The 13,358-nt window shown below is 37.1% G+C and overlaps 1 protein-coding gene across 1 annotated transcript in view; it reads right to left on the bottom strand.

The window, feature by feature from the left end:
* Positions 1-1,516: 1,516 nt before the first annotated feature.
* The window catches only part of PCOLCE2 (procollagen C-endopeptidase enhancer 2), a 52,851-nt gene continuing 41,009 nt past the window's right edge, over positions 1,517-13,358 (bottom strand). The window contains exons 6-10 of the mRNA XM_058031408.1: positions 10,568-10,704; positions 9,130-9,284; positions 6,338-6,421; positions 4,076-4,243; positions 1,517-2,462 (exon numbers count right to left, since the gene is read on the bottom strand). Of these exons, the coding sequence (XP_057887391.1) occupies positions 2,326-2,462; positions 4,076-4,243; positions 6,338-6,421; positions 9,130-9,284; positions 10,568-10,704 (681 nt within the window). The 3' untranslated portion in view covers positions 1,517-2,325. The remainder of the gene's footprint in view (positions 2,463-4,075; positions 4,244-6,337; positions 6,422-9,129; positions 9,285-10,567; positions 10,705-13,358) is intronic.

The raw sequence follows: 13,358 nt of genomic DNA, 5'->3' as shown, positions 1-13,358 counted from the left end.
GGGGCACTTCAGGGCTCTCAAGGGTTTTGGATTGGGAATTCAGGAGTTTTTACTTGTCACTGAAATACAAACCTGCAGAATGAGAGAGACAGAAAGATTGTTCTCTGCCATACCTCAGTTATATCATGTTATACATCTCTGTTTTATTTGAAAAGTGCTGTGCTATTCCAAGCTTTGTGGCTACTAATCGGTACCAAGTGCTCTGCACTGTATTTTTTCTCATAATTTATATGTTTCTAGTTCACCTGTGTTAAATATGCTATTGCTTTCTCATTTGACATTTTAGTACAGGCTGTTCCAAGGTCTCCCTTATGCTCACTGACAGAATAGTTCTAGACAGGCACAGAAACAAAATTTTACATGTAAAAAAAAAATTAGGGAAACTGGAGTTAATTTGGCTATGGGATTCAGAGTTTCCTTCTACAAATGTTGCTGCAAGTCTTGAAAGGACTAAGTTTTTTAGATAACTGGAAAAGGCTTTTTCTTCCCTTTCATATTAATGTTGGTTTTGTCTTAGAGCTAGCTTTAGCTTGATAAATGAAAAATGGAGATGAAAATTTTCAAGCATGCATTTGGAGCAGGAAGGTCAAAATCAATGATGATTGAAAGCTTACTTTACTCTCTTGGTGAACTATGGTCTTGTTATTTCTGTAGAAATCATTTCAGAAATTGTGATTAGATAATTTTGATTTTATTTGGTTGCAAGGTGGATTTAAAATGTTTTAAGTTTACAGTTGCTACAAACTGGGTTTAAAACTTGCAACAATTGTTACCTGTGTTGTATAACCAACTCTTACTTGAGAAAACTGGCGCTGCTCCATGTTCCTCTGTTCCCTGTTTCAGGCCTACTGCTACCAGTGCAATGACTGGGGAAAGGAACTGGTGTAAAGGGAGCGTTGAGAAGAGCAGGCAGGAGCTCTCCCTACCTTCCATTTGGCAGATGATGAGTAAGCTGCCAGTCCTTTCTTGCCTCACTGAAAAAAGCTGCGTGACAGATGGCCATGTCATCATAAATAAAAATAGATTGTTGTAGTTCAAGACAGCTCAGAGCATGATTTCCACATTGCTTTTCCCCAGGCTGCTGCCAAGAAATGCAGAGAGCACTGTGCATAAAATCCCTTAGTCTGCATAGGAATTAATGCTGGAAAATTAAACATCTGATTTATAAGTTTTAAAATTACAAAACTACATCTGCTTTGCAACCAAATGTTGCTGTTGGTTCCAGAGAGAAATGCTGTCTGGTTTGGTCAGTGGGGCAGTGCAATCTGTGAAGTGTGGCTGCAGCACTGAGCTGTAGGATGTGAGCTGCCAGCAGAGCCTCTTTGTACCTCTGTGCCCCCCTCTGATCCTTTTGTCCCCAGCCCAGCTAGCCATAAAGCCTTTGGAGGAGAGGCTGCTGAGCTGCACACTGGGGCAGTGCCTCTTGGCATTACATGTGAGAATCCATCAGTGAAGGGAACGGCAATCTGCATTTATTGCATTGGTTTCCTGCCCACGGTCACAGATCATCCAAAGAACTCTGCTCTGGTATTTATATACAAGTAAAATAAATAATTAAAGGGATCTTAGATTCTATATGCACCTTACCACAACTAAATTAATTCCTACTTTCCTCTACCTTATTACCTTACAGAACTTAACAGTGACATTTACTAAGCAGATGGTCATCAGTGGAGAAAAGTGTGGTGCTGGTTTACAGCTGTCTAATTCTTTGAAGAGTTCCTGTTCTGATCAATGATTCACTGACTTCCATGAAAGGAAAATCAGACCCTTAATCAGCAAGGAAGTGTAGTGTCAGTTACGATGTGCAAGGCCCAAACCATCAAAAGCATGTAAATGATCAAAAAACAGTTTCTATATTTAGCTGCCCCACTTTATAAATAATTAATAACTAGTTGGTGGATGATTTAATCTTAAAATATTTTATTAAGCACTGATAATAATGCAGAAATCCATGTAATAAAACAACTTTAGAGAAAAAAGCTAAGTTGAACTGAGTTGCTATAAATATTGCACTTAGAATTCTTATTTTACGTACAAAACTCCTTAAAAAATTGGACAGTTATAAATTAACATCTTCCAAGTAATTAGAATTTTTCTATGAGATCAGATGACTGTGCTGCAAATCTTCGGCTTTCAGCCTTAGGAGGGTCTGTTCTCATCTGGTACATGGAATGGATTTCACTTTGTGCCAGCTGTCCTTATGTGGACAGGAGAGGAGGAAGGGTCAGCATGGTTGTACTGTTGGCAGTCACTTGTATTTCCATGACTTAGGCTAAGGTAAAATGATTGTTCAAGACAGATGATAGAACACAGCTGCAGAGTTCAATTTTGACATGTTTTGTTTTTCAAGGCATTTAGGATCTTTGAGTTCTTAGTCTTAAAACTCATGACAAAGCTGTTGGGATAGACTTTGCCTCTGCCATCTTCTTCTACCTGGCCCATGATGATGTAGTTTAAACCTAGAAGGGAGAGAATGAGATTACAAGACAGAAATCTGGGACATCATTTGGTGGTAAGTACAGTTCTTGACCTGTGGTTTCTGTTCATTTCAGTGTTTGTTACCAATGCCTTCCAACATTTCTTCCTTCCTACCTGCAGCATTTACTCCCTTACCCATCTTTGCCATACTTGTTACACCACAAACTAGTAACGTAAAAATCAAGCAGATGCACAGCTAAGTGTCTACTACATAATTAAATATATAGGGGATACTCTTTAAACACAGACGGTCAAGTCTGAGAGGCACTAGAAGTGCCCATCAACACTGGATAACCTAACCACTGTCACCCAGGGTGGAATATGTTTCAATTTTCAATATTTTCACATTTGCTCAGCTTATAGGTTACTGCCCTTAAGCAATAATGCTCTTAAATCCTCTCATTCCTTTTCCCTCCTCAGAAATGTAAACATTCTCTAGGTAAATACAGAAGCATTCAGGCAAGGTGGGCTTAATGAGTATTAAGACCTGGCTTTGGATAATTCAATTGGATCTGTGTATTTTTATGCCTTAGAAGGGTTGGGGATTTGCAAGGTCTTGGGCTGAGAGGAATGGTACCACAGGGATATAAACAGAAAAGTTCAGATATTATGTAATGGCTCTTAAATAATTCATTGAGATTTAGGATGAGAAACAGAAGTGGTTTGGAGCCAGAAGTCTGCCTAAAAGGAGACAGTTTGTTTCACCAAGGACATTATTATGTCTCCCAGTGTGCTGTTTTCAGATAACTAAAGGCAAAAGCTAATTTCTGATCATGATTTTTCACTTTGTTATTGCCCACTTTGAGTTAATATGCTTAAGCACTGGTAGTATCTGAAATGATATCAGGATTTTTTTGATGCTTATTAAATTACTTTGACTGTTTCCTGCTATGACTCTGTTTATGTTCTCATGTTCTACCTGTTTACTTATGAGGCAAAGCTAAAAACAGCTTTATTTTTTACTTAGTTACTTCAATAAAAAAATGCTCTCACTATTTCTTTTAACACCTTTACCACAATTAACTGGAATTTATGTTGGTTGATCTCTGTATATTACTTAAGGTAGCTTTTAGCAGTACTGGCTGTTTGCAGATACAAAGTGGGCTTAATGCTATGAGTATTTCTGTGAAGCTATAAATACATTCAGGAGATCCACAAGAGTGGAACTTGATTTTCTGCCATTTCCTGTGAGACACTGCTCTTCCAGGTTTAGCAGGCTGTTGTCTTTCCCTTATAAACAGCTGTGTATAAAAACTAGCTCCAAAATACATACATGTAAACACCAAATCTATCTCAGCTTCATCTGAGAGATAAAGATGAAAATCAGATTTTATCTTGCATCACGAGGCTTTTAAAGAAAAAAGTTTTGCAAACTCCTGTGATCCACGTGAGCCTAATCTTTTTCCAGAAAAACAGAAAAATGCGATAAACCTCTGGATTACTGGTTATTTCAAATTTATTTTAATACTAACTGCTGATTATAGAAAAAAAAAACATGGTAATTTTACTGATTTTTGTGTCCATATTTCTAATAGCAGTTTTTATAACTGTTATCTTTTATAAACACACAAAGCAGTTATTACTGTGTACTTACCTCTCCTGATGAGAGGACACTGCTTACACATAACAAGAATTTTGGCACTCATATTCTTGCCAGCTTGCTGGATTGCTAAATTCCCCTCCTTATATACATTAATGATGGATATTGTTGCATGCAGACTGCCAGCCCGTGTTACTGTTGTGATTACAGTTCCAGTTATTACTAGAAGAAAAGACATTTGATATATTTGGTACATTTTTATTATTTTTAGACAAAATTTTTGAGGCATCATAAAAATGTATTAGGTATATTAGTGCCTAATAAGGAAACAAACAGTACTGGGAACACTTACTAAAAATATGAGTATCACTGCTAATAACTAACTCACTACTGTCAAATTTTGGTGGCACCAACTATGAAACTGTTCTACAATGTGTCAGTCTCATGCAAGCCCAGTTCTCTGATTTCAGTTAAACTGTACAATTTGATACTACTTTTAATGTGTCATTTTCAAATTGTGCAGCAGTTGAATTGAAATTCTTCTAGCCAAAATCAGAATTCTCAGCTCTCTGACATTCCCACATGAGTAGCAGGGAATAGTTAATGCCATAAGAACTAGATTTTGGTCTGCCTGAGGCCTAATACAAACTTACTTATTTCACTGAATGTATTTACAGATCTCTAGTTACCATCATATCTCCCAAAGACCTCTCAGTATGAAAATCAAGACACTTTCTTTCCCTAGGATGACTAAATTAACTGTTAAGCCATCTTTATTTATCCAAAGGAAATGGTAATTGGTATTAACAATTTGGTTTCTTCTCAGGTCATCTTTTTACATCAGATATTCTATCCTAGGATAAATTTGATCTTCAATTACCAAGTAGGTACAGCCAGATTTATTTTACAAAACTGCATCCACATTTTGCTATTTTGTAAATTTTTACATTATCTTCCTCTAATGCAGAGCTTTTAATTAAATAGAATGTTCCAGGTCAATCAAGAAAGAACTGTGGATGTTAAACTGCTGGGTATTGCAGCTATATTTCTAGGAACAATAAAATGAAATGCATGATGAAAGAGAAATAGTTATTATTTTCTAAAATCATAAATTCTGCAAATAAACTTCAAGTAAACAATATTCTATGAACAGAGTTCTTATTCGTACCTTAGGATATGCTCGCATTCACAGTAGCATATAAAGTATTTTTACTCTCACTCCTGTCACAGAAAAGACTGAAAAATGTCAAGTATTTGACAGACGTTGGGAGAGAACAATGTGATTTCTTACTGTAATGCTAGAGGAAAAAAACAAGCTTTATGTAGTGTCATTTACCATGAGCCACAAAGCTGGGGTGTGGTCAGTAAGAGGAGACCATTTATGGTTTGGGTTGTTTTCCCTACCTGTTTCTGTTGTCTTGGACCAGCCTGAGGGTTGGAAGGGGCTGTGGTCAGGGCTGGGAGGGGCTCCCTGAGTGCACCCTGAGTGCTCCCTGTCCCAGGGCACAGCCACAGCTCCCCTGCTGCTGGGCACCATCAGGGCTCCCTGAGTCTGCCCTGTCCTAGGGAACAGCCACAGCTCCCCTGCTGCTGGGCACCATCAGGGCTCCCTGAGTCTGCCCTGCCCCAGGGCACAGCCACAGCTCCCCTGCTGCTGGGCACCATCAGGCAAAGCTGCCCTCAGATCCCTCAGATCTCATGGGATTAGCAGTGCAGTAAGAGAGACTCAGCTTAAAATGAAATTAGGGTAGTGGCAGGGAGTTTTCCCATCAAATTGCCAGGCATGTTATAGGGGATTAAAAAAAGATTGCAGTATAATACGGGGAAATACAGACACATAACTGAGCAGATCAGCAGTGCTAGTGCCATGCTAATGCACAGCAGACACTGTTTTTCCTGATTGATTTATGTCTGTGTGCAGAAAGCAGTGCTTGGAAGCTTCCATCCCTTCTAATTTCTTTTCAAAGCATTTTGGAAGCACATACACTGTGTTGTGGAACAGTCTTGGCTGGTTACAGAAAATGGAGATGACAACAGAGTAACTGAATCAATGAATCCTGGGGTTGTCTTACATTGTCATTTGCTTCTCAGATTGAGAAGTTAAGTTTGTCTCAGATATCTGTGCAGTGCCTATTTTAGAATATCTCCAAGAATGTAATGAGTGAAACACAGATACTGATGTCAGATACATAGATAAGTTGATGTAAAAATATTAGCCTATATATTAATGGAAACCCAGAACTCCATCTGGGAAAATTTCCTTGAGTGTAAAAACACAGTAGAGAATGGATAAATAAAAAGAAACTGCTTCCTTACCAAAGTTGCTTGAACAATAATTGCTTTCCAGAGTCCCACTCCTTTTACACTTCTGCTGGCACAGGGCAACTGTAGGTTTCACAGCTTTTTGAAGGGAAAAAAGTAAATTGAAACCGAAATGAAGCATTTGCTACAAATAAAAAGCACAATGTTCAAAAAAGACAAGAAGAAGGATTAATAATCCTGATGTATGCATGAGCTAGACCTGGCATTTCAGGGATAAGCACCACAGTAACAATATTCCTTTTCTCTGCTGTCACCTCCTGTCATTGTCTATTCAGGTGTCTCAGCTGTGTCTGTTCCAGCAGCCTGAGAGAATGGGATGTCACTCAAGATTTGTGTGGCATCTGAAGCCTGTCACTGCTGCTGCTACACAGCCCTAGTAGAACACCTGGAATACCACAACAGGATGTTACAGTAACACTTCCCTGGGAGGGGGTGGCCTTTTATTGGAAATTATGGCACTGTGATGAAAGGGATCAGAGTTCAAATTCCTGACCCTTTTTTCCCAAATTTTTCACATAGCTTCATGTCAGGTAGTGTTGCATAGTTTTTCTTCATGACATTTTGAAACAAGATGTTTGAAGTATGGAGTTAACATTAGGGATTGACATTTCCTTTCTGAAATGGAATGCTTTGTTTATAAACAACTGAATACACCTGGCATCTTTCTTATTGGTATTTGAGTCTTTAGAAAGTTAAATGCCTCCCACAAGGAAAAGTGTTTTAAAGAACAAGTTACTATGTCAATGATACAGGTCTGGCAAGTGCTTCCTATCTCAATGGTACACACAGCACACCAAAAATTTAGAATTTAATGTTTCTTGATTCTTTAAAGTTAGCATCCATAGTAGCAGGTTAGGAAATTCAGCAGGTAGATGAGTCCCAAGTGTATGCCATCATGGTAGCTGCCAAAAATTTACTGAGGTGCTCTGTTTTTTCTAAATTTAAAACTAGGATTATGTGTTACAAAATATCTTGTTTGGTCCTTTTAGGGTGCTTTTTTCTTTCATTTTTTTTCAGTTTAATAAATTTTGGTTGGTGACCAGCTTTGCTATGACTTGTCAGCAGAGGCTGTCTATTGTTTGTAAGGTACTTTAGCAAAACATGAACTGGAGAACTAAAATAAAAGTTTAGTTGCCTACAACTTTACATGTAGGCACACTGACAGGAAAATGCATGACTTTATGCATTATGACTTTCAGATATGAGGAAGTCAAATACCTCACCACAGGTATTGGATTAATCTTCATTACTTTTACAAATTTATTTATAGCATTTATTTATTTCTGCAACTACTAATATTTGTTTATTACATAAAATCTGATGTAATTCTTATAAGAGCTTACTAAAGTTTAATATTTTATTCATGCCTGGAGTTGTGTGCAAGTTTAAACAGATCTGATCTGCAAGATAATAAGATGAGTCTCTTTGAACTGGACACTTCTGGATGCAAATGATGGCTCAGAAATGTAACTGAACTGTAGAGGTTTGGTTTGCTGTGGTTTGTTTTGAAGATCAGAAATGCCTACACTGTGCAAAACTGATCACACCTTGAAAGGACTTCTTATTTCTGTCTGCCTGACAAGTCTTTTGAACTCTTTGCCTCTGTTGCCCTCTCTAAGATGAAGCGGCATGTTTGCATTTTCTAACACTGATGCTGTCATGAAAATTGATTTGGAATTAATTGGTAAATTTCACCTCTCTTGCCTGTGCAAAACCCTGAACAGGGTTACTGACAGCCTGGATTACTTGAGACCAAGTGTTTCAACCAACAAGGTCGCTAACAAGTGCTTTAGAGTGAAGAAGAGCTGAATTATTTATTGTTAGAGTCACATCAGAATGATTTACAGGTCACTATGGTTTCCTTTTTTTCATGTTTATTTTCATCTATTTTGAATACCTTCATTAACAGATTAAAGCACCACAGCTTCTTGGTTTCCTGCCAACAAGCAATTGCTGCCCTGATTTGTGATGTGTTTTAAGTACAAATCAGGTAATGTCTTGCAAAAACATCATAAATAATTTGGTTTTCTGCTATAATTGTATCTGAAATGCTTCACATTCAGGTTATAGAAATTCTAAGAATTAATCCCTTCAATATCTCAGTAATGAGGTATTTTTGGCAACACCTTTAGAGAAATCCAGCTCTGATCTTTCATATATGCTGTCTTGTCTCATATACAAAAGGAGACTGACTTTTAGTGAGACATATTTCTCTCTGAGTTCCAATCACTAAATATTTTCAAATAAAAATTATTCTAGGAGAGTGTCATATTGACAGGGTTTTGACAGAACCTGAAGAGGGCTCAATTGGCTTCCATACCAATTTTGCTTGATCTTAAAAACTGTATGAAGAAAAACACAGTAAGATTTTTACATATCAACTTGTCTAGAAGAAAGAGTTCCTTTAAATAAAGCTATTTCCCAAAATATTCAGAAATTTTTATTAAACAGAAATTAGCTTCTTCATTCTTCTATGGAATGTGCTAGTTAACTGTCCAAAATTGAAAAGAGACAGGAAAATTCTCTCAGGTGGGGTAAGTTACTTTTACACTAAACTCTTGCCTGAATAGATTTCCTTTGAGAATGTTGAGTGCATTGTCTCTTGAGTATATTCCAGTACTCCCCTGAGTATATTAATTTTCATTAATTCCTTCAACATTTAAAATACTAACAAACCGTAAAACTTGAATTTTTAATATAATTTCTATCTTGTATTTCTGTAACTCTCTCCTTGTCCTGGAATAATTAATTTTTATAGGAAATGAAATAGAGCCAGTAAGACTTACTTGAGGTAGCAGGGACTGTTGTGGTTGTAGGCAGAGCTGTAGTTGTGGGTAACTTTTTTGGTCTGAATTTGTAATGGCCAATAAAGCCATCAGCTGTTAAGCTTAAATCAGATAAAAACTGAACGAGCAGCTCATTTTTCTCAGACAGAATAGGCCTAAAATAGAAAAACAAAATAAAATATTTCCATTCTTTCACATGTCAAAGCCAAAAAGCATTAATAACATTCTTAAAAAAACCCCCAACACTCCACACTAATACTGAAAAATACACGATTCTTTGCTGGCATGTCACACACTGGTGTTTTGAGGATGAAACTCATTTCCACTAATCACCTAAAACTCTTGATTCCTGAAGTTTATGTCAATATGAGTATTGTTCAGTTCTTCCCAGTGACTTCATTGCAAACTTCACTTCCATGAAATGGAAGGGGTCAGATTAGGAAAGTGGGAAAATACATTGAAGAAATCCTCTGTACACAGGGGAAGTAAGTAAATGGGGTGTTTTAAAATTTGGTTTTGTTTAGTAAAAAAGATATTGCACAATTGGAAAGGCTATGAAAATTCCTTAAGTAAGAAAATTGCTTAAGCTGCAACTCTTCAAGAAACCCAGCAAAAAATAAAATGTTTTGGGTTATTACTTCTGTGGGCTCACTTTTTGTCAATTATTAGATTTTGATAACCCAGGATTTCTTTGAACCCTTAATGAGGTCTTTGAGGTAAAAACTTGTCATTGTTTTCCTTTTTTTTTGGCAGATTATCAGAAATCAGTTTACTCTGATGGCCAGGTCTGACTTAACCAAAAGTAAGGGGCTGATTAACTGGAATTCTCTGGATTTACAGCTGCCATGGTGGGTGCCCAGATCAGACTTTCCTTGCTGCAGTATCAACACAGCCTGTGGACATAGGAGGGCACTGATTCACTGATTATCAGCTGCCAAGAGCTTTGTTCTGCTTCCTGAACACCAGGACTACAAGGCCAAATCTGAAAGATCTGACCCAGTCTGTGTATCCTGTCTTTTTAAAAAGGGCTGAGAGGAAAGTGAGTCAGATAAAGTGAGGAATGAGCCAAGGGGCCAGAGAGCTCAGCTGGGTCCTGGTTCTTCAATATCTATAATCCAAACACACACATCATGTTCAGCTGCCACTACTATTGGTGCCCCACCAGTATCAGGAGCACTGGGGTTGTTACACAGTGGCTGATGAGGCTTGTGGGACAGCAGAGAACACGGGCTGGGGCCAGGGTTAGTCATGGAGAGAGAGAGAAAATAGAGAAAACCTAGAGAGAGACAAGATACTAAGCAATTTCTACATGCTCTGTTGGAGGTACAAAACACTGCATTTAATTTAAAAATTAAAATCTTTTAGAAGCCTTGGACAGAGCTGTTAGCAAAATGACACACAGTGGCAGTGAAGTCCCCACCTGGAGGAGGTTACTTACGCTGGTGGACTGTCTCCACAGTACTTCCCAATTCTTTTGGCATCATTGATCTCCCCACCATTAAACACTGCAACGTAGTCATATCTGCAGTAGTTGTCTCTTTCCACATCAAACTTCTCAAATTTTAACTCTATCAGCTAAAGGGAAAATGGAAATAAATCATTAAGGTTTTGACATGCAGAATTTATTAATACTTCTTGTAGTAAGTGACATCTTCATATAAAGTACTATTTAATTTTTCTTTCAATGAAGGAAAATTCCTTAATCCACTTAATTCTGAAGTATTTTAATCCACATGATCTCTCCAACTAATAGTTCAGCATATGACTCTAGTATTCTGTAAAATGTTTTCTTCTCAAATGTATGCAAGTTCAATAACTTCTGATAAAGCTATTTTCATGAGTGAATGTTAGTAGGTGTTAGGTGTTACAATGCTCTTAAAATAACTACAGCAAGTGTAAGCAGCAGAAAAGGAGCTTTTAATGTCACTGCATCTTTAAAGATACACTAAAGAAAAAGCAAAGGCAAAGTTGATACAAGGCATTTCACTGACTTCATTAACAGCAGGGCTTAAATCACTGTGGTTGCCAATGCTGTGTATACTTGATGCAGAATTAAAAACATTAAAAATTAAAATGTTGATAGAAAGAAAATTAGCAAATAGTAAAACTAAACACAAGAGACAGTAAGTACTGAAAGGAACAGTGTTTCCATGTCAGATGCCCATAATTGTTGAGGCTTTACAAGTCATAAATGTGAAATAGTATCATGCTGGTATTTCAGTATTTATGCTATTATCTCCAATTACTTTTATTTATGGAATTTTCTACTTAAAGAAAAAAAAAAACAAAAAACAACAATGTACAAGAAAACAGAAATGGAATCTACTACTCTGAAATGGAGTTCTGCAGAATGACTCTGTCAATCAAGTGGGCAAGGAAGGGAAACACAACCCAACTGCTGCATGGAAACAGAGGTAATATATGCATTTAGGTTGCTTCTTTAGATGAAGCACAACAGTATTTAAATCACCTTCCCATAAATAGCACAAATAAGGCTTGAATGACAAGACTGATTTATGCTGATTGTAGATCAACCTTTATAAAGATCTGACTCAAAAAAGATGGTATTAAATCTTTTAAGATTGCATTAAAAAAAAAGGAAGTAATTTGTACATGGCATGTACTTTATTTGATTACTGACATAGCAAAAGTTATCTTGTTCTACATTCATAGTAATGATAGCCTGTTATCACCTGATGTCTTAGTTTTGCTTGGATATAGTTTTGCACTATTAAGATATTTAAGGCATAATTTTGTTAATTTTGTTTCCCATGAAGTATGAGTAACCTTGGGGGACTTGATTTCAGAGATGACTAACAGGCTTGTTTCAAAACCCTCAGGATCATGATGAAAAAATGCACTTTAAATGGAATACCCATCTGAATAACATGCTTGTGATCAAAAAACATGGTAAAGAAAGAAGTAATGCAACTGGGAATAGAAATGCTAAATTTTTCCATAGCAGGCAAAACAGCAGGCCATTGTATCTACTTCACTATTGTTCAATAAGTGCACTTTGCACTGATAAGTATTTCATGATAGAATACAAGCTCTTCATGATCAGGAGAAGCTCCTTCATCTTCTGTAATAAATTAAGTAATTATTGGTTTGTATTTGAAGCAACAAAACAAGAGTGCCTTGTTTTATTGATCACTTGCTTATGTAAGGGAAATAGAGACAACAACACCTAAATTCTGGCAAATGGAAGACTGGGGAGCTTTTTCTGTGCACTTGAAGAGAGACGCTTATTCACTACTTAATGGAAAATGGCACTGTCAAGATTCTGCCTTTTTTCCATGCAAACAACCACTGTTGCAGTACATGAATAATATATATTTGGAAACAGGTAGATTTGTGGAATAGAATCATCAAAAGGCACAGGATATAATGCCCTTATTTTTATGCTGATATAGCCGTTCTCAAATCATCTCTGTGAGCTTAGGAAAAGTTCTTACGCTTATCTAGAGACATTTGGAAAGCACCAAAGTAATCTGCAGTTTACAGATAAGGGTTTAAAAATCACTGCCTATCTATAGGACTGTTAAATGGCCTGTATCTAGCAAACAAGGAACATGCATTAAAAAGGAATACAGGCAAGACTAAGCTGACATATTGCTTCAGTTCAAGGGAGGAACTGTCTTGGTAAATGCAAAAGTAGGAAAGATCAGAAGAATATATTTATCTAGGCCAGCTTTTTTTATTTCAAGGATTAGTCATGAGCGGAAGATGAAGAGGAAAGTCATCTTTATATGTAAATGAATTTTAAAAGCTGAATGTGGCAAGAAAAGCAACCTACCAAACGTGATTGTCAACCAAAACATTCAATCACTGTATACCTCCTGCTAAGATACAGAGCAGATGGCTCAGCAGCAACCAGAAAATGTGCAGCTAGGATTGAGATTTGCCCTACAGTGTAGGCACTTGTGTTTGCCATGCGTGGCACAAGAGCCCTCTCAGTCTGCAGGCACATCTCCTCAGCTCCTAATGAAGTGGGAACATATGCTCTCATGGCATCTGGCTAATAAAGCAAGCATGTTATGCGATGGAGCCTTCAAAATACGAAATAGAATAAACTGCTTTTATTAAATTCAATCAGCTCCACCTGGGTACCTCAATAGTAAATGCTCAAACGTTGTTAGACTTAAATGCAGCACTGGTCATCATCACGTTTGGTGCTGAGATGATCACATGCCCTGACTTCATTTGCATGGTATTTTTTGAATTAAGAA

This window comes from Melospiza georgiana, chromosome 10, assembly GCF_028018845.1.
Source record: "Melospiza georgiana isolate bMelGeo1 chromosome 10, bMelGeo1.pri, whole genome shotgun sequence".
In the NCBI taxonomy this organism is placed as follows: Eukaryota; Metazoa; Chordata; class Aves; order Passeriformes; family Passerellidae; genus Melospiza; species Melospiza georgiana.
Note: the sequence above shows the minus strand (reverse complement) of the source record. Positions and strands in the feature narration are given on the sequence as shown.